Source organism: Haliotis cracherodii, unplaced genomic scaffold (assembly GCF_022045235.1).
Source record: "Haliotis cracherodii isolate W230 unplaced genomic scaffold, xgHalCrac1.p SCAF_6, whole genome shotgun sequence".
NCBI classification, from domain to species: Eukaryota; Metazoa; Mollusca; class Gastropoda; order Lepetellida; family Haliotidae; genus Haliotis; species Haliotis cracherodii.
In genome coordinates this window covers 18766901-18792516 of record NW_027266319.1, presented here as the reverse complement: position 1 = coordinate 18792516, position 25616 = coordinate 18766901, and the positions used below count along the sequence as shown (strand labels likewise).

Genomic DNA, 25616 nt, shown 5'->3' with positions numbered 1-25616 from the left:
TATAAATAATAATCATTTTGAACCCTCGGTGTCACCATCAGTGAGTAACGGGTCTCTGTCGCCTCATTTCTAAGGATAAAAGTATTCTCACAGACCCCTTATCACACAGCTGTATCATTATCATACCGTGCATAGTTTTAGTTACAGTTAATGTACGTATAAAATGACTGACATTGTCACTTCTGCAATATACAAAACACCTAAATATTTCAGTCATTTCACAAACTGACTGAAAATTAAATATGTACATTAGATTTTTTTTATAACGAATTTCACACATTTTATGTTGAATTTCATCACCCAGTGACTGAAAATGAGAAGGAGAAGAACTTCAATGTATCTATTTATTGTAGCTTTTGGCTTCTAATCGAAGATAATTAATCTACTATGATATGTTTGAGCCCTCTTAAACTTCATAATAATTTTGAGTCAATCTGTTAAATAAATGGATAGATTGTTCAGGCAATTGTAAAATAGCTTCACTATGTAGGCATTTTGTATATTGCCTAAGTGAATCATATTTCACACATTGACTGATTTTACATATTGACTGCAAAATGTACACAGAAATTCAGAAATGGCTGGAATCGCATACATTTCCATATGAAGAGTAGAATAGCTTTAGATTGGATAGAAACTGTATTGAACACTTATATAGATATAATTTTATCAACAATGGCAAAACTGTAAGGTTGTCAACCTGTATTCGTTTTGTTGATATAAAGGAGGCATTTGACAGTGGTTCACAAATGTCAGTTGGAATACGTGATAAAATGATTCAAACTGTACAATATATGTATACGTATGAATGTAACATGTTCTGTTAAGTTGAAGTGTTTTATATTAAAATATGACTCATTTAATGTTTCACTTTGTTTTCTATTTACATATATATGACTTTGTGAGTGAAAGTGACAACTTAAGGTGTGGTATAAATATTGATGAATTTATACTGAGTGTCAATTTTGTTCTGTGCTGATGGTATTGCCTTGCTTCGATTGAATATCTCAAGCAAATGTTACATGTTCTCAATATATAGTGAAGTTGAATGGGGTTAACGTCGCGTTCACGTTTGTTGCTCTATATAGCGACGTACATGCTCATGTGTGTGGCTGCTTGTACTAGTCATGATCAACGTCGAATTGCGCGTGCTGGCTCACTGAGATACCATGCCGAAATTTGATATGAATACCCCGCCCAGACACATTAGACTGACTCAGACCCGACCAGTCCTTGTTTTAGACCCTGAATGCAGAACAGCAGACAGGGTAACAACAAGTTCCACCTTTTAAGGTCAATGATGCGACAGGTAATCGAACCACCAACTTTCCGCTTTCAGGGCAGATGCTCTATCCACTCGACCACGGAGGTGATCGCCACGTTCCGGACTTTTACAACAGGGATCCCTTACACGTGTACAAAAAAAACAATCCGTAACCATGCTTTCTTAATCCGGAAAATGATTTAATCATGACTATTTAAGTGAGATTTCTTTCTTCTGGGTTATCGTATGGTATGTATAAGGGCAATAATCTTGAACGCGACGTTAAACCCCATTTCACACCACCTCACCTGGATTTCATAATCAAATAGACACGACCGAGTGAATGAGTGAGTTGGGTTAGTCTGTCTTACAGACCCTGATACATTTATATCAACTACAGCCCATGCAAGTCTATAATGTTTGGCAAGTCTAGATTACTGCAGTATCTGAAAATGAAGAGAATCACTGGGCTCCCTTTTTATTAGATTTTTATTTTCTGTATGATATGTTCATTTCAGAGACTATATGTTAGTCTAGAGTTGGGTTTAACGCCGCATTTAGCAGTATTACAGTTATATCGCGGCGTGTCAGCTTAATGTGGAAGGAAAGCCCGAAGTGATGCAGGTCCCAGACGTTAACCACTTCGGTAAAACCCACGAGCACGGGTATGGTGCTGACAAACCTAGAAACATAATTGGGGCGTACCGGGATGCAAACCCACAATCATAGATTTGTGACGTGCCCAAGGGACGCAACTCTTCACAGCGAATCGCGGCTCCTAAGACGACTGGGCCACCGGTGCCCCCATGTATAGTATAAGGTGTATTATAACATTATATAGGCATCTTTTATAGCTATTTATCAGACTTTTACCTTTGTTGACTAACGCGGGTAAGAAGTACATTGTAGTTAGAAACCTTTTCTCATGTCATTACAGCAATTTTCCGCAAGACAATGCGGCTCATTTATCAAACTGAATCATAAGAGGCGTAAAGAAATGATAGCGTGACTGTACATAGTGCGACTAAGTGAATTGGTGTAAACGCTGCTTCAAGAAAAGTGTCAGTATGTCAAACGTGCCAGTTTAAAGTGGGGTGTTTATATTTAAGTTAAACCCACGACAACGGATACGATGAGGCCAAAATAAGAAGTATAAAACAGGGTGAATCCAGGATTCGAACTCAAGACTAGCAGGAACAACTAAGGGACGCAACTATGAAAAGCATATGGCATCACCTTAGGCCACTGATCACCTCTCTCCCTGCAAGGTGATGATACAGATCCTCCCCAAAGTACTGTCATTCACCAACTACCTCTGGACAAGTGCACAGATACCGGGGTCTTGTGACAAATGCCACAACTCTCTGACTAATGACCAAGCCTCGTACATCTGACCGATGGTAGGGGCGACTTGAACACTCGCAACGAGCGCCACATTTACAGTAATCTGTAATCCTGAAAGGTTCTACTTTGGCCTAACGTGATACAATATTAATCAGAAGCACCGCTCGTCTAGACTGTTCCCGGTGGGGAGGGCGAGGCGGCGATCTGGTGGGGATGAGATGCCTACGGGACATTCAACACTTGGGAGGAGCGAGATTGGGCAAGATGGTTTGTTTCCAATTTACTGACTGGTGTTTGATTCTCATTCAAGAGAGTGAGTATTGTTTTACGCCGTTCTTAGCAGTATTTCCAGCAATATTACTGCGGGGAAGCCAGCAATGGCTTCACACATATTACCCATGTGGGAAATCGAACCCTGGTCTGCGGCGTGACGAGCGAACGCTTTAACCACTAAGCTACCCAACTGCCTCTGATTCTCATTCAAGAATGAATCAAGATCCTTTACCAAAAATCATTTTATCGTTAATGACTGCTAACAAGTATGGCTGAAAACACGGGCGGTATTATGGCCACGTGACCAGTTGCACGTGAAAAAACACTTTTGCCACTTAAGTGCTGTGCGCATGATTTTGATCGATTCACCTGCACAAAAACAGGTGTTATCTGAAGACAATACGTGGCCATTACTGTTTAAATACACAATAAGGGCCCACAATGATAACTGGTCAAAATGTTAAAATTTTAGGATTGTGAAGTTTTTAATTTGGTTCAGTATATAAGGTACATTTCTTATGATCTCCGCTTGAATTGCTATACTGTTGACATTACATTTGCAACATGCCGATATTGTATTTCGAATTAATGATGTCAGACGCCATTCCCCGATTATCTATATTTTCTGAATGAAATAGATCTAGGGGAAATAACTCTTAGTTGGTTTTCTCTGTTTTATACTAAACGAGGTGGATAATGCCCGACTGTGGTGTTCTTACCGAATCGGACGAAATCGTGCTTGTGTGAGTCATACCTGTCATATAATTAGGTGAGATAAATTCTTCGGGCCGGGGAACATTAACTGACATAGATGCTACATCAACCAATGCCCCCTCAAGGCCGGTTGACAACTTAAAATAATAACTGATATACTGTTTAACGTGACGTCAAACCCAACTCACTCACTTAATCAGTTAACACTAAAGTGTTTCTTTCTGGTTCTTCAGGGCTGTCGGGTAGCCGTGTGGTTAAAGTGTTCATCGTCACGCCGGGTTCGATTCCCGACATGGGTAAAATGTCTGAGCCTATGTCTGGTGTCCCTTGATATTGCTGGCATACTGCTAAAAGCGGCGTAAAGCCATACACAGTCTGGTTCTTCACGGCTATTTATGTGATGTAGTAATGTTGCAACAAAGAGCAGGATGCCTTCGATAACACAATCAGAACTAATGAATAAATAAAGTCAAGTCTCATAACCGCTATTGGATGTGCCTTATATTCAATTAGTGATATAGAGCGCACGGGGCATTTGTCAACATCATCTGAAAGAAGCCGTTGTTTAGAAGGATAATTTACGGGTGTTTTTTTCTCGTTATCAAAACGTATCCTTCATCAAATAACATTTTAGCTTGTATATGTTGCATTGTCTGGGAAAGGTGTAAAGTGCCGTCGTAACTGAATAACGGGAGCTCGGTGGTGTACGTGGGCGGTGTGATTAGCCTTCAGACGGGTGCATCAAGCAGCCTGATCCTCACCAACAAACACCAGTCTGACTATTAGCCAAACTATCTGATAGGGTTTTTGCATTGCCGACGCTGTAGATGATAGGGTAATTATTGATTTCAAAGTATTTTATTTCCCGAAACAAAGGTATTAGGCGCACATGTGTGTACATAGGTTGTTAAGTTAGGATGGGTGGATATCTGGTTAAAAGATTTCACCTAAAAGGTTTGTACTGACACCAGTTCCCTGTGTCGACTCTGTAACTGTCATAACCACTTTACACTACTGGAATTGAAAGAGTTTATGGAACGCTGCGTAGGTCTGTGGAATGATGAGCAGGACAGTGTGTGTGTTTGTGTGTGTGTTTGTGTGTGTGTGTGTGTGTGTGTGTGTGTGTGTGTGTGTGTGTGTGTGTGTGTGTGTGTGTGTGTGTGTGTGTGTGTGTGTGTGTGTGTTTTGGAGGTGAGTGAGATGAGGTGAGTTGAGGTTAAATGGGGTTTAACGTCGCGTTCGAGGTCATTGTCCTCACACAGCGACATGCATTCGAGGTTGGGTTGAACTACGTGACAACATTTAAGGCCGAGTTTAAATACTTAATCACAAACAACAACCTTACGCACGTCCGTGACAGAAGATGAAGTTTCAAGCTATGACTGCACAATAACAAAAAAAACAAAAAACACATCGGCTTGCGTCAGAGAATCTTTCATGTAGAAATATTAATTTCCGAAAACCTGTAAAAGTGACGGTTTTCACATATCGTTTTCACACTTCTTGGCTTCTTATTGTTATAGATCCAAAACATGAAAATCTTGAAGAACAAAGGAAATAATGTCAGCCATGTGAAGAGTTTCAATAATTTACAGTAAAGTCGTTTGAAGAGCTCCCAGTATGCGAAATGTGTCAGGTGCAGTAGTCCAAAAGGCTTATCATCGTCATTATTATAAGTTACAGTCACTCGTCTCAAAATTACTGTTCGTCCCTCGATATTATATTTGCGTTTTGTTCACGAATAAAAACACGCATAAAAAGGGACATGTATAAGAATCATATTGACGCATCGTATACATGTCATGTATTTTTACTGTCTGGCTGATACAGCTATCAACATGTATGCATCCCTTTCTGGCTATGTCTGATGTTGGAGACAGTGTGATCTTTCGGGAAGATCATGATAATCAGACGTTGAAGCGCATCTATCAACATAGAGCTGCTTTCAATCCGAAAACACCGGACTAACTGTAAATAGAATCCGATGGTGTTAAATTACAAAGCCTGCGAGCCACGCTATCTGTATTGACAAAGTCATATATTGGACTCCAGAGAAATAATTCTAAGAAATATCAAACTGTAGTTCTATTTGAAATTATGCCATGAATTCTATGGAGGGACCATGTCAATGTTAGCACTTAATCTTGAAAGACTAATCGATCATCGTAGCTTTTAATACTAAGACATGACACACGCAACAAAATCCCCTCCAATAGTATCTTAAAATCAATTTTAGGTAGATTTAAGTTCGCAGACAAAGTAAACTTTCGTTTTGATGGGCACTGGGTCAGGCATTTGTGTCTTCGAGCGCATGCCATGTGTTGATATATTTCAGAGATAACAAGTATGAGATCAGAGACTTCCCATGATTATGGAACGGGCTTTGTCGCTTCTATTTATAATCACTCATTGTTTTGATGGCGTTAGAGCAAGCGGAAGGAAGAACATATTGTGGTATCACACTTTCTGTTGTGCAAATATCTATATATGGCGCTGTAATGTCATGTTTTCTGTATTTTGTGCATATGTCTGTCCTGCAATGTAAGGTCACACTGACTGTTTTTCTGTCAGTTGTGCACGTTTCCATGCTGCAGGATAGACACTGTACTGTCACGCCTCACTGATTTAAGACCAGTGAAGATCCGGATGAAGAATAGGTCTTCAGCAGCCCGTGCTTGCTGTAACATGCGACTGTGGTTGTCGTAAGAGGCGACTAACGGGATCGGATGGTCAGGCTCGCTTACTTGGTTGATGCATGTCATCGTATCCCAATTGCTAAGATCGATGCTCATGATATAAATCACTGGACTGTCTGGTCCAGACTCGATTATTTACAGACCGCCGTCGTACAGCTGGAATATTGCTGAGTGCGGCGTTAAACAAATAACGAACAAACAAAGTATTTCATTTGTTTGTTATGTTATCACAGTAGCCAAATACTATGGAAACGTCATCCACGTAGATGATACTTACATCTAAGGATATATACTCAAGTCACTGTTGGGTAGGCCAATACTATTGAAGCGTATTAGTACCAGAATCTAAACAAATATGTCATCCACGTAGATGACACTTACATCTACAGATATATACTCAAGTCACTGTTGGGTAGGCCAATACTATTGCAGTGTATTAGTGCCAGATTCTAGAAAAAGATGCCATCCACGTAGATGACACTTACATCTACGGATATATATTCAAGTCACTGTTGGGTAGGCCAATACTATTGCAGTGTATTAGTGCCAGATTCTAGAAAAAGATGGCATCCACGTAGATGACACTTACAACTACGGATATATACTCAAGTCACTGTTGAGTAGGCCAATACTATTGAAGCGCATTAGTACCAGAATCTAAACAAATATGTCATCCACGTAGATGACACTTACATCTACAGATATATACTCAAGTCACTGTTGAGTAGCCCAATACTATTGCAGCGTATTAGTGCCAGATTCTAGAAAAATGTCATCCACGTAGATGACACTTACATCTACAGATATATACTCAAGTCACTGTTGGGTAGGCCAATACTATTGAAGTGTATTAGTGCCAGATTCTGGAAAAAGATGTCATCCACGTAGATGACACTTACATCTACAAATATATACTCAAGTCACTGTTGAGTAGGCCAATACTATTGAAGCGTATTAGTACCAGAATCTAAACAAATATGTCATCCACATAGATGATACTTACATCTACGGATATATACTCAAGTCACTGTTGAGTAGGCCAATACTATTGAAGCGTATTAGTGCCAGATTCTAGAAAAAGATGGCATCCACGTACATGACACTTACATCTACAGATATATACTCAAGTCACTGTTGAGTAGGCCAATACTATTGAAGCGTATTAGTACCAGAATCTAAACAAATATGTCATCCACATAGATGATACTTACATCTACGGATATATACTCAAGTCACTGTTGAGTAGGCCAATACTATTGAAGCGTATTAGTGCCAGATTCTAGCTAGAAAAAGATGGCATCCACGTACATGACACTTACATCTACAGATATATACTCAAGTCACTGTTGAGTAGGCCAATACTATTGAAGCGTATTAGTACCAGAATCTAAACAAATATGTCATCCACATAGATGATACTTACATCTACGGATATATACTCAAGTCACTGTTGAGTAGGCCAATACTATTGAAGCGTATTATATTAGTACCAGATTCTAAAAAAAGATGCCATCCACGTAGATGACACTTACATCTACGGATATATATTCAAGTCAATGTTGGGTAGGTCAATACTATTGAACCACCATAAACAGTTAGACTCTACTTAAGGCATATAATCGAGTACAGTCGTTGCAGATTAGTTAAATAATTCATCAAGACCCCGTCTGTTGCTGTGAATGTTTTTGCCTCAAGTAATGGTGTGTCGTTTCAAGATTCCGTCTATTTTTTCAGAAACGCTTATGTAGTTTAATGCAGACACAGATGCAACTTACCATTACTTATTCATGGCAGTTCATGACATGAAAGAGGAAGCCTGATAGACGTCTAGTAGCTAGGTGGTGCCGAGTACACACAAGTGACGTTTCTTCGATATGTTTCGTCTGGTTACAAAGGAGGGATTCATGCAAACATGGTTTATTTTGGAATTCGCAGCACTCCTTCCCAGACGATGATCAATGTATGTTCCCCAGTGTTGATAATATCCGATCGATGAATATGCACACGCACGCACGCACGCACGCACGCGCACGCGCACGCGCACACACGCACACGCACGCACGCACGCACACACACGCACACACACATTATCTATCTATCTATCTCTCTCTCTGTATATCTATATATATGATTTGATTAACACAATTTGCACGCCGGTTTTACGTTCATACCTCCCTATACGCAAAACACCTGTTGAAGTCATTCTTACATATATAGGTAAAACAGCATGGCCATGTTATGATTCTACATTTTAAACCTGTACGCATGTAACAAAAGTGTGGACTAAGCTATACCATGCTAATGAAGCAGATGTGAAGATTTAGTCAGCTGGATTAAGATGCATGATCCCAAGGCTCTACAGCGCTGTGTACCGTGTAGTAAACTGTCGGCCATAAACCTCACAGACAGGGCTTGCACTGCAAAACATAGTTAAATATAGATAAATGTTGTCTTTTTCCAAGGTTGGGATTAGTGCCCTTAAACGTCTGTTTACTTCTTCTTCCATGGTCAGTAAACAAAATAGGGCGCGGGTTCACCTAAAGATAGGATTGATGTGTGTTTCTCGTGTCTGCGCCAGTGACCCCAGTCCTTGTGTGCCGCGCGCCTCTTCCTTGACCCGTCTGACCTCTCCCCTCCCCCACCCCCTATTCTGCTCTGGCTGTATGTACCTACAAGAGCATCGAGGCATCGGCAGGTGACATCTTCCCTTTACACACGCTAGTCACACCGGCATTGTTTTAAATAGTTTACGCTCATGTTATTGTGTGATCACTGAACAAAGGTTTATTTGCACAAGCATTTCTTAAACGGCGACCCATGGGACAGAAACAATTAGTTCCTGAACTCCGTTAACTCTTTTGGGAACGAATGCATTACATGTTTCTTTAAGACATTAAGAAAATTTAAAAAAAAATGTTTAACGAAATTTTTATCAATGGAAATCATGTACAAAGTATCGCATGTCGGGTGAGCAGGTTTTGTGATAGATTGACGTAACAAGCTCTGTGTGAGAAGAGCGGGATTTTCAGTTAACACATTCTTAGTGCGTTTCAAAGCCAGGTGATTAGTGGATAAGGTTTTGTGCAACGTGATTCCCATATAACTTGCCCTCTTGTGGAGAACTGTTTGTAAAAGACAGCATAAGTGCTGTCTAAAAAGACATTATAAGAAGCCGTGAAGTAAGAATGTCCCTCCTGATCATGATTGATAATACCATTCATACAAGACAAAGTAGTCACGCGTGTGAGCACGTCTCTATCTCCCTGTCACTGACTCAAAGACTGTTGATTAGACATAAATGTGTGAGAATGTAGGTAAAGAAAATCTATATATTTCAAAATATAAACAAACTGAATTGACTAAACGGTGGATGGTTTAACTAAAATGTAGATAAAGTATAGTAAGTACATAATGTACATAGGTAAGCTGCAACTATGTGCAGTCACACTATTTAATATATTTCACGCTATTATCTTATCATTGGCTCAGCGTGTGAGTGAGTTTAACATCGCTTTGAACGGTATTTCTGTTATCTAAGTAATTGGGAGAAAAGCCCAAAGGCATGTGAGTCACAGGAACAATTCTTCAGGAATACTCCCAATGAATTGGTATCTTCATTCTTGCGTTTGACGCATAAACTTTACAAATGTCCATGCAAACAAAATAGATCATATTATATTACAGTCCTACATATGTAAAGTGAAAACTTGTTAATCCAGACACTACTGTCCATGGTGAATCTTTAAGAATTAAGAAGTTTACGGAATAGCGATCCAATACTATGGATGGAGAAAGGCAGGGTTTCCAGATTGATGGAGTTTCACTGTATCCAGTGAACCGTTCCGTGGACTTCACAACTTGCCACAACATATGACGTTCTCGATAAAGTAAAACTACGTTAGCCTAATTAAAAACAGAGAAGTAGTACAAAATCTAAATATATATTATATTTTTTGTTTATATTTATAAGTGTAACATGTTTAATCTATACCCACGCACATAAAGGAAATGAATCATTCCTGAAGAATAGAACGGATGCACCAGTTTTGTGATAACACATGAATAGCAATAATTCCTTTTGAAATACTGACTTGAATAAAGCTGTTTCCCACTGGCTGATACGCGTATTTATCATCCCGTCAGCTGATGTCATAACTCACTGCAGACGTTATGGTTGGTTATTAGTTTGTCATGCCAGTAATTCACTCAGCTGTTTTGTTAAACAAATTAGGATTATGGTTAAGTTGTATTTCACCCAAGAGATTCACAACGAACCGCTACGTGGGCTGCTTCCAGGCATGAAGCATCTGCTACGACAAGCTCGGGCGAAACTTTTCTCGCCTAACGGCGTGCGTTGTATTGATCTATGAGAGCAGGCCAGAGAAGCTCGCGACACTCTCATACTGGAGGGAGTCACATCTCTTCCAAGCACGCACGTTGAGTCCACCATGGGCACCTTGCCTTCCTATACACCTGCACCGTAAAGGGGACACTGCTTTAGGGAAAGAAAGCAGGACATTCACACAAAAGGCATGAAGCTGTTACTACTTGGTCCTCCGTGGAACTCGGGATTTCTAAGTGTTTTTCTCATTTGTTTGACAATGTTCTGGCCGTCTCACGGCACCGGAGTCATTATTGAAGAAGAGACACGGAAAATAATAACTGAAGGAGATGTAATTTTTGGCGGGTTGTTCCCAATGCATGAGAAGGGGCAACAAGGGCAGAGTTGTGGTAGTCTCAAGAAAGAGAAGGGAATCCAGAGGCTGGAAGCCATGCTGTATGCTATAGACAGAATAAATAACGATGATGAACTTCTACCTGGTTTAGATATTGGTCTGCATATTCTCGACACGTGTAGTTTTGACACCTATGCTTTGGAACAGTGTATGGATTTTATAAAAGCGCAGTTATCTACAATAGACCAGGAGGATTATAAATGTGCCGACGGAAGGTCCCCCAAAATTCGCCCTTTGCATCCAGTTGCAGGTGTAATCGGCGCCGCCTCTAGTCCCGTGTCCATCATGGTTGCAAATATACTACGACTTTTTAAGGTGAGTGCTTGTAGTATCTATCCAGACAGGTAGAGAGGAGCGTGGGTTTGTCATATTCATCGACTATATACCGTGGTAACGAGAAAGTCTATAAGACAAGTCCAGGGGAACCAAGGGCAGGCTACAATAATTATTTTAGGTTGTTTGGAACATATGTGATATAAGTCACAAATCCCTTTCACTATGAATTTTAATTGGATCCTAACTGTTAGACTGTTCATTCTGGCGATATCAAATCTTCATGCGAATTTGCATGCACGCCTTATCTATAAGATATACAACATTACATTTACTTATCCTGGGAGCCTGTATTGATCCCAAACTATACACGAGTGTTTGAGAAAACATGTTTATATAATCATATATACCTATTCTCACAATTATTGCGCCCTAGATATATGCGTTTAGTATAGGAGTAACAATAACTATGAGCATGGGTATGTATCGATATGTAAATTAAATCCAATTAAATATATATAATTTTCTTTCTCAGCTGTGTGTTTTATTAATAATTACAGATTGATCGCTGGCTTTACAGTGATGTCCTGTTTTATCATTTTATTAAAACAGGATTTCCCTTTTGCTTAATTAATCCTGAAACGAAAAAGAATTTAAACCAAACAAAATGAAGAACAAAATTAGTCACTGTTTTGAAACAGACAACTGAACAACCGTCCCTAAAATATACGAACTCATTCGTTTGTCAGAAAAAGTATTCACGTACCATCGAACGTTCATCAGTGTATGTCAACCGACACTCATAGAACACAAAGCTATGAGATTCCATGTTTTATGGCATCTGTTAAATCATATTAACAGGAACCCATTATCTTTGTCTTGAGAAAGTTATAAACATCCCAAATGGTTGCATGTCGTCATTTGCGAAACGCTTCTCCAGATCAAAGGCAATGCTGCACAATGTATGATCACTGCTTGTCTGTCCTCCTCTGTAATTGAGATCATTACAGTTGATAGTAACTTACTTGGGTTGATTACTCGCCAGTGTATGTTTATTACTACAAGCAATCAACATCGTAATGAAGAAGCAACGTCACGACCCCGAGTAAGGATCCGTAGCTGCAAACTGATACAAATTTGCTGTATTATTACTGGCTTGTATTATTACATGTGGTGCTGTTCCGCCATAGTTTTCTGAATAGGAGTTACGACGGGTATGGTTATACGATAATGGGTTACAGCATGACATGCTGTGTCATGTAATGTCACTTTCTATAATGGAAATCATATCAACATGGCACGCAGATTACTTTCAAGTAACGAGGATGTTTTAATGAACTTATGTTTCTGAAAGGCAATTCGGTATACAAATATGCACTAAGAGTGGGCCTCGCAAATGCATCCTTGCTAATGTGTTTGACGTATGTAAGTGCGCATCCATCTGCTATCGTTTCCAAAACAGGAACCAATTCTTGCAAGCGTTTTGTGTTCTGTAAAGTCGGCCTGATACATATGTTTGTTCTCTACATAAATAAAGCGACGAAATATTTCCATAAGAATGGAAATGTTTCCTAAAGGATGACACCAGGTGTTCGCGAAGAGGTGAACGCAGTCTGTCCACCTGTGACATCCGTCACAAACACACGCAAAGTCAGGGATGATATTTTCCTGTCTTATCATGATACTGTATTATGTATGATGTTTTGTGTAACATTGTGTTTTCGTGAACGATTTCCAGACAACACATTTTCACATCTTAATCATACAAAACAAATATCATCACCTTTTTTATCGATTCTGTTTCTGACGACGCTTTATTGTGGTGAGATTTAGCGACACTGCATGATCCGTGCGTGTTATGTCACCTGCATCATCTATGTCAGTATGTTATACATGACGCTGCATGATATGTGTAGTTATGTTGTATGTGACGCTGTTTGATCCGCGCGTATGATGTGAAACTGCATGATCTGTGTAAGTATTGTGTATGTGACGCTGCATGATATGTGTATGTTATACGTGACGCTGCATGATCTGTGTAAGTATGGTGTATTTGACACTGCATGATCTGTGTAAGTATTGTGTATGTGACGCTGCATGATCTGTGTATGTTATACGCGACGCTGCATGATCTGTGTAAGTATGGTGTATTTGTCACTGCATGATCTGTGTAAGTATGGTGTATTTGACACTGCATGATTTGTGTAAGTATGGTGTATGTGACGCTGCATGATCTGTGTAAGTATGGTGAATTTGATACTGCATGATCTGTGTAAGTATGGTGTATGTGACGCTGCATGATCTGTGTAAGTATGGTGTATTTGATACTGCATGATCTGTTTAAGTATGGTGTATTTGACGCTGCATGATCTGTGTAAGTATGGTGTATTTGATACTGCATGATCTGTGTAAGTATGGTGTATTTGACACTGCATGATCTGTGTAAGTATGGTGTATTTGACACTGCATGATCTGTGTAAGTATGGTGTATTTGACGCTGCATGATCTGTGTAAGTATGGTGTATTTGACACTGCATGATCTGTGTAAGTATGGTGTATTTGACACTGCATGATCTGTGTAAGTATATTGTATTTGACACTGCATGATCTGTGTAAGTATGTTGTATGTGACGCTGCATGATCTGTGTAAGTATGGTGTATGTGACGCTGCATGATCTAATGCAGGGTAACAACAAGTACCATCTTTTAACGTCTACGACATGAGGCGGCCGCAGATCGAACCCACGAACATCCGCTCCCAGGGTAGTAGGCGGTCCGCGTCATCTGTGCAGCATGTTATGCATGATACTACATGATCTGTCTGTGTGATCTGTTTAACGTGTTATGCATGCTACTGCATGATGTGTGTTATGTGTAAAACTGCATGCTCCATGCAACAGCTTCTTTTACAACACATGCGCAAACGACAAGATGCTGCTGAGCATGCTGTCAAGAAAATAGCACATTTTCACAGGTTACTGAATGTCTGCAACAACCGCGCAGCTCAAATGTTAGACTAACATCTTGTCTCTGAAATGAACATATCGTACAGAAAAACAGTTGTTCAGTTATCTTATTAAAAATATAATAAAAAGGGAGCCCAGTGATTCTCTTCATTTTCAAATACTGCAGTAATCTAGACTTGCCAAACATTAGACTTGCATGGGCTGTATTTGATTTATATTTGTATCAGGGTCTGTAAGACAGACTACTCAAATGTCTGCTTTCCGTTATTTCACAGACTCATGATCATGTCATGCTTTGGTTGAAGTCATCGATCGACCCGTCAAATCCCCATCGATCAAAATTAGCTTGGCGTGTTTATGATGTTTCAAGATGCATGACCTCTGTTTGTTTGTTTGTTGCTTATCGCCGCACTCAGCAATATTCCAGCTTTATGACGGCGGTCTGTAAATAATCGAGTCTGGACCAGATTGTGATTGACATCATGAGTATCGAGCCACCCAATTGGGATACGGTGACATGCATAAACATGCAGCGAGCCTTACCACCCGATCCCGTTAGTCGCCTCTTACGACAAGCATAGTCGCCTGTTACGGCAGGCATTGGTTGCTGAAGACCTATTCTACCCCGGATCTTCACGGGGGACAAGCATCGGTTGCTGAAGACCTATTCTACCCGGGTCTTCTCGGGTAGCATGAGTTCTGCAGGGTGCCGTTGTACAAAGAGATCTTAGCGGTAAGGTGATCGTATACTCCCATACCTAAACATACACTTATAACAGTCGCAGCGCTAAGGCTGTTTTGTACAACGGCACCATCGTCTTCTGTGACTACTGTTGAAATGAACCGATCTGATGTACCGGAAAGCATTTAGTAAAACCCGACGTCATAACATAATTGAATAATTGAATGGTTCCTATATATCCATAGCAACCGGCATACAAAGATCACGTCAATAAAAAAATAAAGCTTTGTATCGACTAAATAGTCAATAATGGCACTTACCCATATCATCATAGCCACTTATTAAAAAACACTATTCACCTTGTACGTGTGCAATAGAGTAAACAAAGTCCTAACAATATCCACCTCAGTAGTAGGAACACACAACTATCACACAATCCAAGCAGCTTATCTATTTGATTCAAGCCCGTCACACCAGAACATTAGCAACATGATATTAGATCTTCCGTAAACTGTTGTGGTACATTAGTTACACAATACCTGATCTTCCTGCTCTATGTTCTGGTACATTAGCCAGCTGGGAGAATAACATGTTTGACTGAATTATCTCACTGATCAGTCGTATGTATTACATGACTATTGTTCGGAGTTATATTACTTATTGTCTCTCATATCACACATGACAGGTACAGGTGCTAATGCTGTCAGTACTGTATCGAACAGGATGAAACAGTGATCACACAATCTACAGGGCTCCTTTCAACACCATACTTACAAGTATGTGTATAACGTCAGGTTTACAATGTGCCTGCTGATGGTGAGATATAGTTCAAATTAGTTTGAAATATATTTAAAAAAGAAATAAGATATTTTTCTAAGGCAAACTTCATTATTTATTGGAATTTATCTTTTTCATTTTCAAAACTGTGAAGCGGAAGATGTTTTACGTTTTATATTTATTTTTTAAGAAGTATTGTTCGAGGAAATGTATGTATGGACGTTCGATTGATGCGAATTACAAGATTATTCACACAACGAGCTTGATAACGTTGTCAGAACAGCACTGTATTTCTCTCAGGTCGAGTGCATCGACGTTTGATCTACAAACAGTATTTTACATTGCAGTGGACAGAGGTTAACCGGGTGTTTTTACAATTTTCATCATAATGTTAACAAATTTACATAGTTTCTTTTGGAAGAGGGGGTGGTCGGGTAGCCTTGTGGTTAAGGCGTTCGCTCGCTCGCCGAAGACCCGGGTTAGATTCCCGACATGGGTACAATGTGTAAAGCCCATTTCTGGTGTCCCCCGACGTGATGTTGCTGGAATATTGCTAAAAGCGGCGTAAAACTATACTCACTCAAACACTTTTGGAAGAGCAAACGCTAACCAGGATCGGATGCAGACTGGTCATTAGGGGCGAGATTGTTGTAACAGAATACTGCTGATTGCTTACTATTGTCACTCCTGACTGTATCATCATAATATAGTTAAGTAACAAGACAACACATGTAGCGATCTTCTTTGTCTGTACGAACTTGGGGATAATATGGTGATGTGAGACGAGTGTTTGGTGGATAGACAGGCGAGGGTGGCTGATAGCAACCTTTTATGACGTAATATGATAACTGTAAGAAGATCAGCTTTGACAAATGATGCCAGAGAACTGTTTCGGAACCAAAATATAACACCCAAAATCAATCGACAAAATGCACAAAATGGACCATTCCGTTCATCAGTGCAGGTGAGCAAAGGTCATTCTCGATTTTGACACTTTAGTGAAAGATCGTCAAATCGTATTTGTGTTAATGATTTTTTGTATACACAGTAACACGTTAGCTATCTACTTTTGATTTAATGCTGTATTTGTGATTAGATAGGGAATTCGTGCTCTACAAGACTTTTGGCTCATGCTTCGAACTTGAAGACCTCAGCGAGAGGTAGCCAGCATATTCAATGTGTCTCAGTCTGTGATTTGCAGACTTTGGAACAAGTTTATGCAGCACAAAAGTTACTGCCCTTGGTTAACAACAAGAATAAATTAATCAGAAATCAGGCCTATAGTTGTGCCCTTAGCTTGTCATGCTGGCACAAGTATTGTCTCTCAATACGATAACGCTCGTACCAACTATGCACGTATCGTAACAGACAGCCTCAAGCAGCAAGACATCACCCGAATGCAGTGGACATACATGAGTCATCAAGTCCCTTTTCCTCAAGGGCCATGGCCGCCGCCGTGGTCTTGTGGTAGAGCGTCCGCCCGGAGAGCGGAAGGTCCGGGGTTCGATCCCCGGCCGCGTCATACCAAAAGACGTTAAAAGATGTTACTTGTTGTTACCCTGTCTGGCGCTCGACATTAAGGGGCTAAAACAAGGACTGGTCGGCTCGGAGTCGGTATACTGTGTCTGAGTGGGGTATTCATGTTAAACTGCGGCATGGTATCTTAGTGAGCTAGCACTATAAATCGGCATCAGTCCGGACTAGTACAAGCAGCCACACTCACACACATGCACGTCGCTATATAAGTGCAAAAATCTTGGACGCGACGTTAAACCCAATTTCACCTCACCTCACCTCACCTCACCTCAAGGGTCATGGCTGAAACATGATCAGGAGACGTGTACGCCGACGTCAACGGCCACCCGCTACGTCAGCAGAACTGGTGCAGTCGCTACAAGGGGACTGGACGAGACTCCCATAAATTGTCATTGGGAGATTGATTCGGACAATGTGAAATCGTGTAAACGAATGTTTGACCAATCGAATCTTGATGAAGAGACACGCTAGTTTTCTACTACACACCCCTCCAAGCATGTTTACACCCTTTACACAAAGGAAGCGGCGATGTGCAGTCATGACCGCGGGATATTGCGCGTTACAAACCCCATCCGGGTCGTTAATTTTGCTTCGTAACCCTCATGGGTGTAGATCACATGCATGATATAATTTGGCGTTATTGTCAGCAATAATCGGGAAGTATTTACTAAATGCACGATCATCCTGACATCGCTTGTACACGGATGCAATACTAAATACAAATCTCTGAATCATCGATTGGTATCAGCATGTATATAGCCACATGCTATGATGGGTGGCAAAACATGTGTGTAATGAAAGGCTATTTTAAAAAAAAGAGATATTGAGTATTTGCTACTGAAGTAAATAATAATTATATAATACATGTTTACCAAAACATCAATTTCCGTGGAGACGTGCACAATCTAATCATTTCAAACCAACAACTTCTTATAAAGCAAGCTTTCTGTCTTATTTGAAGTATAAACTTGGATGGTTTTCAAACTACACATTAATATCGTGACTGGAATGTGGGACTGGAATGTTAACTGATTGTTCAGTTCTGACCTGCGAGTACCCAAGAATATCAACCATATAATGATCTCGTCGACCATGAATCGTATTCATTTGGTCATGTATAAAATAATAGTGTATTTCATCAACTCATTGTTCATTACTTTGTCTAACATGTCACAGAAGGTCCCGGCTCAAAGTTCTGGTGTCCATTCCCTGTCAAAGTCTAGACATCGTATCTGGAGCCCTGTGTCAAATTCTGACATTGTCCCTGTGTAATTAGAGACGCCAGCCATTCCGGGACTCAACAAGATCATTAGGATTGACTGATCAGATGAGAAAATTGTTCTACGAATCAAACTTGCTCCAACTTTTACATGAATTGTCATCTTTACCTTCCTACCGAGTCCAAGAAACACCAGTGGTGTGAAACAGAGATCGGTATCGTACGGATGACGTCTTGTTACTTCCGGGTTGTTCGCCACTTGCAGTATCAGGAAATTTCATCGTGTAAGTACTTCATAAATAAGGGCGAGAGTAACGCCTGCTGTATATGAAGCTGATACAAATGGCGTTATTGACGGTAGCTTGGAGGCTCTGTTTACTTGGATAGTACCTGTCCCCTCAAAGACGCGCCTTGGCCTCTCTCGAGCATCCCCTTGTATGTGCTTTATTGTCAACTAATCAATTATTAGTTCGCACATGCGCAAACGTGTTGATATAGCAAATAAAGATAACTGTTTATCCATTACTAGTACCACGTAAACTCGGCGCCACGCGTTGATGTATTCCAGCAGGGTGTATACAGTGGAGTATGTACTGTCAGTTGTTCCTGCTTGAAAATAGAAACGTCATGTCAATACAGAGACTTACCATTCGGGAGATGATTGTTATAGAAATTCTTTTACGTCACTAACATTGAACAATAAAAAAGCTGTCGATTGTGATCGCTATATTTTTATTGTGAATTCCTTTTTTAAATTGTCATTGACGACTGCTTTTAGATCTTATAGGAACAAGAGGGTACTTGTGCACTGATAGCATGGGTGCCCCTGTGTAATATCTCTCAGGTTTCAAATGTGTGTAATTGCACTGTTGTACATGTTTGGACGTCAGATGCAAGGTTTCAATCGATCCGACATCGCCTGGAGCATGATGTCTGGTGAACGGGGGATGATTATGATTTGGACAACAACGCGATGTATACACATGTGCAGGCACAGTAGGAATCATCGATGATGACCCATTGTTTCTTCCTTCTTTTTCGAGCACACTACACAGCCAACATCACACAACAACCCGAGAAAAGAAATGTCTATCAATTCATGTTCTATTGACAGAAGATAAGTATAGCATCGTATTCCCTCTTCTTGTAATTTCAGTCAACATTGTTGGTCTTTGAAATCCGACCGAAATGCCAATACGTGGTAATAGCCAGAGCGAATTACAACAATTCCTTGTTCTTCCCGTATAGGACAGCCAAAACGAAATAGAAGAATTTTTGTTCTTCCCATTTTGGACAGCCAATGCGATATAAAACAATACCTTGTCCTACGGGTACTGGACATTCAGAGTGAATTAGTACAATTTCTTGATTTACCCCTATCGGAATTCACAGCCACAGTTGGAACACTGCCTTATTTTACCCGTATAGGACACTCAGAGCGACGGTGGGAACAATACCACTTTAAGTACATTAAGACCGAAGGTGACGACTATACAGTACTCCAGTGACTCAGGTGGCGCTTAGTACTTTAAGACCGATGGTGACGACTATACAGTAGTCCAGTGACTCAGGTGGCGCTGAGTACTTTAAGACCGAAGGTGACGACTATACAGTACTTCAGTGACTGAGATGGCGCTGAGTACTTTAAGACCGAAGGTGACGACTATACAGTACTCCAGTGACTGAGGTGGCGCTTAGTACTTTAAGACCGAAGGTGACGACTATACAGTACTCCAGTGACTGAGGTGGCGCTTAGTACTTTAAGACCGAATGTGACGACTATACAGTACTCCAGTGACTGAGGTGGCGCTTAGTACTTTAAGACCGAAGGTGACGACTATACAGTACTCCAGTGACTGAGGTGGCGCTGAGTACTTTAAGACCGAATGTGACGACTATACAGTACTCCAGTGACTGAGGTGGCGCTGAGTACTTTAAGACCGAATGTGACGACTATACAGTACTCCAGTGACTGAGGTGGCGCTTAGTACTTTAAGACCGAAGGTGACGACTATACAGTATTCTAGTGACTGAGGGGCGCTGAGTGCTTTAAGACCGAAGGTGACGACTATACAGTACTCCAGTGACTGAGGTGGCGCTTAGTACGTTAAGACCGAAGGTGACGACCACACAGTACTCCAGTGACTGAGGTGGCGCTGAGTACTTTAAGGTGAGGTGAAATTGGGTTTAACGTCGCGTCCAAAATTATTGCACTTATATGGCGACGTGCATGCACGTGTGTGTGGCTGCTTGTACTAATCCGGACAGATGCCGATTTATAGTGCTAGCTCACTGAGATACCATGCAGCAGTTTAACATGAATACCCCACTCAGACACAGTATACTGACTCCGAACCGACCAGTCCTTGTTTTAGTACCATCTTTTAACGTCTTTTGATATGACGCGGCCAGGGATCGAACCCCGGACCTTCCGCTCTCCGGGCGGACGCTCTACCACTAGACCACGGAGGCGGCAGTACTTTAAGACCGAAGGTGACGACTATACAGTACTCCAGTGACTCAGGTGGCGGTTAGTACATTCGTATCTAGAGTGACAACTATAAAGTACTCGACTGGCTGATGTAACGGTAACTACTCCAGTAACTAAGGTGACGACACCAGTGAATGAGTTCACGGCTAGTAATCCAGTGACCAAATTGACGACTAGTACTCTGATAAATGAGATACCTCTAGAACGCTAAGGCAACCAGTGAATAGTGTTTATATTCCTACATCGATTCGCATGCGTTCTATTGACCGAGGTACAGACGAGAAGACAGTACTTAATGCGAACGTTGTACGCGCTGGTGCTCCGAGCTTTGTAAGCAATGAAGATTATGTTTTATCTCCTGGTTACACAATCAATCTTGCAACTTTGTGCTGACTAGAAGAGGGTTTGAGTTATCACCGATCAATGTACCTGCTGTAAGTGCATGTCAATTGAATGAGAACAACGGTGGAACTATTTCCTCCGCGTAACACGGTCTGCTGGACCGGGCGAGTTAAAGGATGAGAGGTTTCTATGTTAACCCCAGATAAAATATGTCTTCGTCTTGTCACAGCTTATCGTAAATCTACAAAAATAACATTTTTAGTTTCACTGCATAAAGAAATACTTGCATGTTACGTAACTCTCCCTACCTCAGACACATCGTCCTACAATAATGTCATGTACTGCTAAAAGCATGAAACTATACGTCGCCATTACCGCCGAAACCCTTTACAATAACAGACCGATTTGAAGCGCTAGGACAAGGCAGCCGCGACAGGATAATGCAATTAAGATACTTCCGAGACGAGGAATTCTCCTGGAATCTAAGTGTTTTATTTAAGGGTCTAGTTGGTTTTCTTTTCAAGACGGGCTTTGAAGTTTATCACTTGTATGATCGAAACATTACGCTTAAATAAATTAAACAAACATTGAGTTTTAGAAACGATATATTTTAAGGTAACGAGTTTAGCGAACATGAAGGTTATGACTGTTATGAACGATAGCCCTACATGTTTGCAGGTAACGAATATGTGTATCCAGATCATAGATGCATGTTTACCTGCTACTAATACCTTGTGGAAAGGAGGTAACATTTCTTAATTAACACGGTGAATGAAAATGTGGTATTAAGCTGATATAGCTGAGATATTACTGACTGCCTGGTTGAATAATATGCAATGATAATCAATGCCTAGATGACGTGCCGAGAAGCAATCTTAGCGCTGCAAATGTCTTAAACCTATGATGAGGTACTGAGATCGCTTTGTGGAACGGGGCCTTGAGCATTACATAGTGTAATAGTCGTACGGGGTTAACAAGCACATCTTTCTGTCTGTCCATGTTCTGCTCTAGATACAAATTGCCCCAATGTTGTTGTTTTCCCGAGGTGTACCGTAACGTTATTTGAATTGACGGGTTTGAAATTGTATGTTGCATCCAAGCTACTGTAAACGTTATTTTTGTTGTTGAAATTATCTTTAATTTTTTCCAACATCTAAATTGAATGAATTCGAATATATGACATTTTCTATTTAACCTTATATTTCCATTTGAACATTCAAGGACTTAGGCATCGTTGATGCATAGGTCGGTTACTCGACACTATTTTTTAGAGAAATTTTCCGAATGCCTGATGGTACGCTGTACATAGTAGTTAACACAGAAAACGGCTGTTAATTGAACGAATCTCTCTATCATGATGTAGGTGTTGCATCCGTCAGTAATGATGTAGATGTCACAAGTCCCACTGATGATGTAGATATATAGAACTGCCTTCCATTTGACATTATTCACAATGGGAACCTAACCCTAATGAGAATTTTTTGCACAATCTAAGACAGCTTGCCGCTGAGGGTCTCCACCTGTTTCGTAAGCCCTGGTGTCACCATGTCTCGGACGTGATGTATACAGCCGTGTGGGGGCTACAGCAGGCTAGTAATGTTTCTGAGATGTGATAACGTGAGGCTGATGAGGATTTATTAGCGTGACACTGATGCAGTTCTTTGTATCACGTTGGAGGACACATTTTACAGATTTCGTAATTTGCACTTCCAGTAGATTTGTAATTTGTCGAGAGACACGGAATTTATTTGCCGCATTAATCTTCGCCATGTAAATTGTCTTGACGTCCCTTCTGGGTGGTGGGAGTCGTGACGTATGCTGAAGTTGGGGTTTGGGGCTGGGGAGGGGAGGGGAGGGGAGGGGGTGCCTGATAACATTTTTTTATTGGCAGGTTCCTTGTGATAGCTACCAGTCTCTTTCCACGTAACAACAACACTATTTTGAGCCGTGTCTGCTTGCTTTGCTTCACGGGACTGGTTCGCCTGGGCCATACCGGAATACAAACAGGTCGTGATTCTTGACTGCACCGTTAAATACCATTCACGCACTAACAAGACACTGAAACAAAATCAATGGAAATACAACTTCAAGTACCGTTCGTGCCTGGCGTCAACAAGATAATTTGAATCTGTCTACCAATATTCATAGTCAAAATGACGTCACAATTCTCAACAAAAGCAATCGTCTTCAACAAACCTCCAAACACTCATTGAAATATTTTACAATTCTTTAATTCAATATGAGTGAGTGAGTGAGTTGGGTTTAACGCCGCTTTTAATAGTATTACGGTTATCGCGGCGTGTCAGCTTAATAAGGGAGGAAAGCCCGAAGTGATGCAGATCTCGGACGTTGACCACTTCGATGAAACCCACGAGTACGGGTATGGTGCTGACAAACCTAGAAACATAATCGGGGCGAACCTTGATTCGAACCCACAATCTCAGGTCTCTGGTGTGCCCAAGGGACGCAACTCTGCACAGCGAATCGCGGCGCCTTCGACGACTGGGCCACCCGTGCACCTCAATTCAATATGACATCACTTCAACTTGTTTGCTTGTTGGTTGACGCAACACACAATATTGAAGCTATATGATGGTGACCTGTAAATAATCGAACTTGAACCAGACAATCCAGTGATAAATATTATGAACGGTCCACGCTGTCCGGATCCGCAGACACGCTTTAAGCAAGGTTATACCAAGTCTGACCTCTTTCGACAACCCTAGGGGTACATTACTTCAAAATGATTGATTTCGAACACAGTGAATGAGTGAGTATGGTTTAACTCCACTTTTAGCAATAGCTCAGCAATGTGACGGAGGGGGACACCAGAAATGGGCTTCACACATTGTACCCATGTCGGGAATCGAACATGGGTCTTCGGCGTGACGAGCGAACGCTTTAAGCACAAGGCTACACGACCGCCCCTAAGATGAATAGAAATAACATATATACCAATGTGACACTTCGCTCATGGTTACTCTTCATCGTCTACGAGTTGAATGTATCAGGCAATATTGTCATTCAAATGTACTGAACTGATTCACTGATGGAACTGAGAGTTTAACGTAATGTGTTTCCTTTCAAATCATTATATTTCGTTAATGACACATTAATCTAAATAACGTGAAGAGAGGCGAAACATTCGCTGATTATTTTTTTGTTTGTTTGTTTGACGCCACACTCAGCAATATTCCAGCTATATTACGGCGATCTGTAAATAATCGAGACTGGACCAGACATTCCAGTGACTGACATCCTGAGCATCGATCCACGCAACTGGGATACGATGACATGCATCAACCAAATCATCGAGCCTGACCACCCGATCCCGTTAGTCGCCTCTTACGACCAGCATAGTCGCATTATTTAAATATTAATCCTGATAGTTTCGAAATTATCAATAAGATAAAAACGACAAAACCCTTTGCATATTCATAAGAAAGAGTTGATTCGACTATATCATGATCATTTCTTTTGTAGCATGTTTTTAAAACATGGGAACCACAACTGCCTTGATATTTTCCCCAAAATCGGATCGTGTTTCGGTGGGATAAGGAAGCGATGTATCCACTAGTCCCCCTTTCACGCACACACAACACGAACGTCGCGTGTATGATATGTAGAACACTTCTGACAGAGTGCGTGTCACTGACAAATTTGAGAACCCTCGGATGTTAAACGATTCCATTACAGAGTATGAAGAATACGCAGCATTGTAATATCAAGACATTACGCAAGTCATCATCGACGAAAATGTTATTCTCAATATTATTTCACGAAATAAAAACATTGTGAAATCTTGAGGTTTGTTTTGGTAACAAACTTTGTTTTTGATGGCAGCTTATAAAAGGTTGCTAAAAATCGTGTTTCAAAGAGTGTGTGCAAAAAAGAAATCATTGAGTATTTCTGTCTTAAAACACTGTAATTTTCTTCCGGATGAAAATAAACATCCCAGGAACTTTTAACCCCGGAGTGGTTTGTCGTGTTATTTATGAAAACACACGCAGAGAATTAATTTACGAGAATGCACGTTACATAAAACCCGGTTCACAGGGCCAAACATTATGAGCTTCATGGGATTTCGATAAAGGAAAAGTATTGGTTTGAAATACCTTTTGCTCTTGGTTACAGCAGTTAACTATATTGTAATCTATTGTTTCTGAGATAAGTAATCTGCATCCGTTGCAGTCCGATGGTATATGGGACTGCCACTTTAACAAGGTAATGAGTTAGGAGATCAACGCTCTGTTATCAGAACCTTGATGGATGTCAGCACCGTCCCGCCCTTAAGTGGTTAGTA

At 40.7% G+C, this 25616-nt stretch overlaps 1 protein-coding gene across 1 annotated transcript in view; it reads left to right on the top strand.

Moving 5' to 3' along the window:
- The first annotated feature begins 10730 nt into the window (after positions 1–10730).
- LOC139445137 (metabotropic glutamate receptor 8-like) overlaps positions 10731–25616 on the top strand; it is a 113709-nt gene continuing 98823 nt past the window's right edge. The window contains exon 1 of the mRNA XM_071226238.1: positions 10731–11342. Within this exon, the coding sequence (XP_071082339.1) occupies positions 10824–11342 (519 nt within the window). The 5' untranslated portion in view covers positions 10731–10823. The remainder of the gene's footprint in view (positions 11343–25616) is intronic.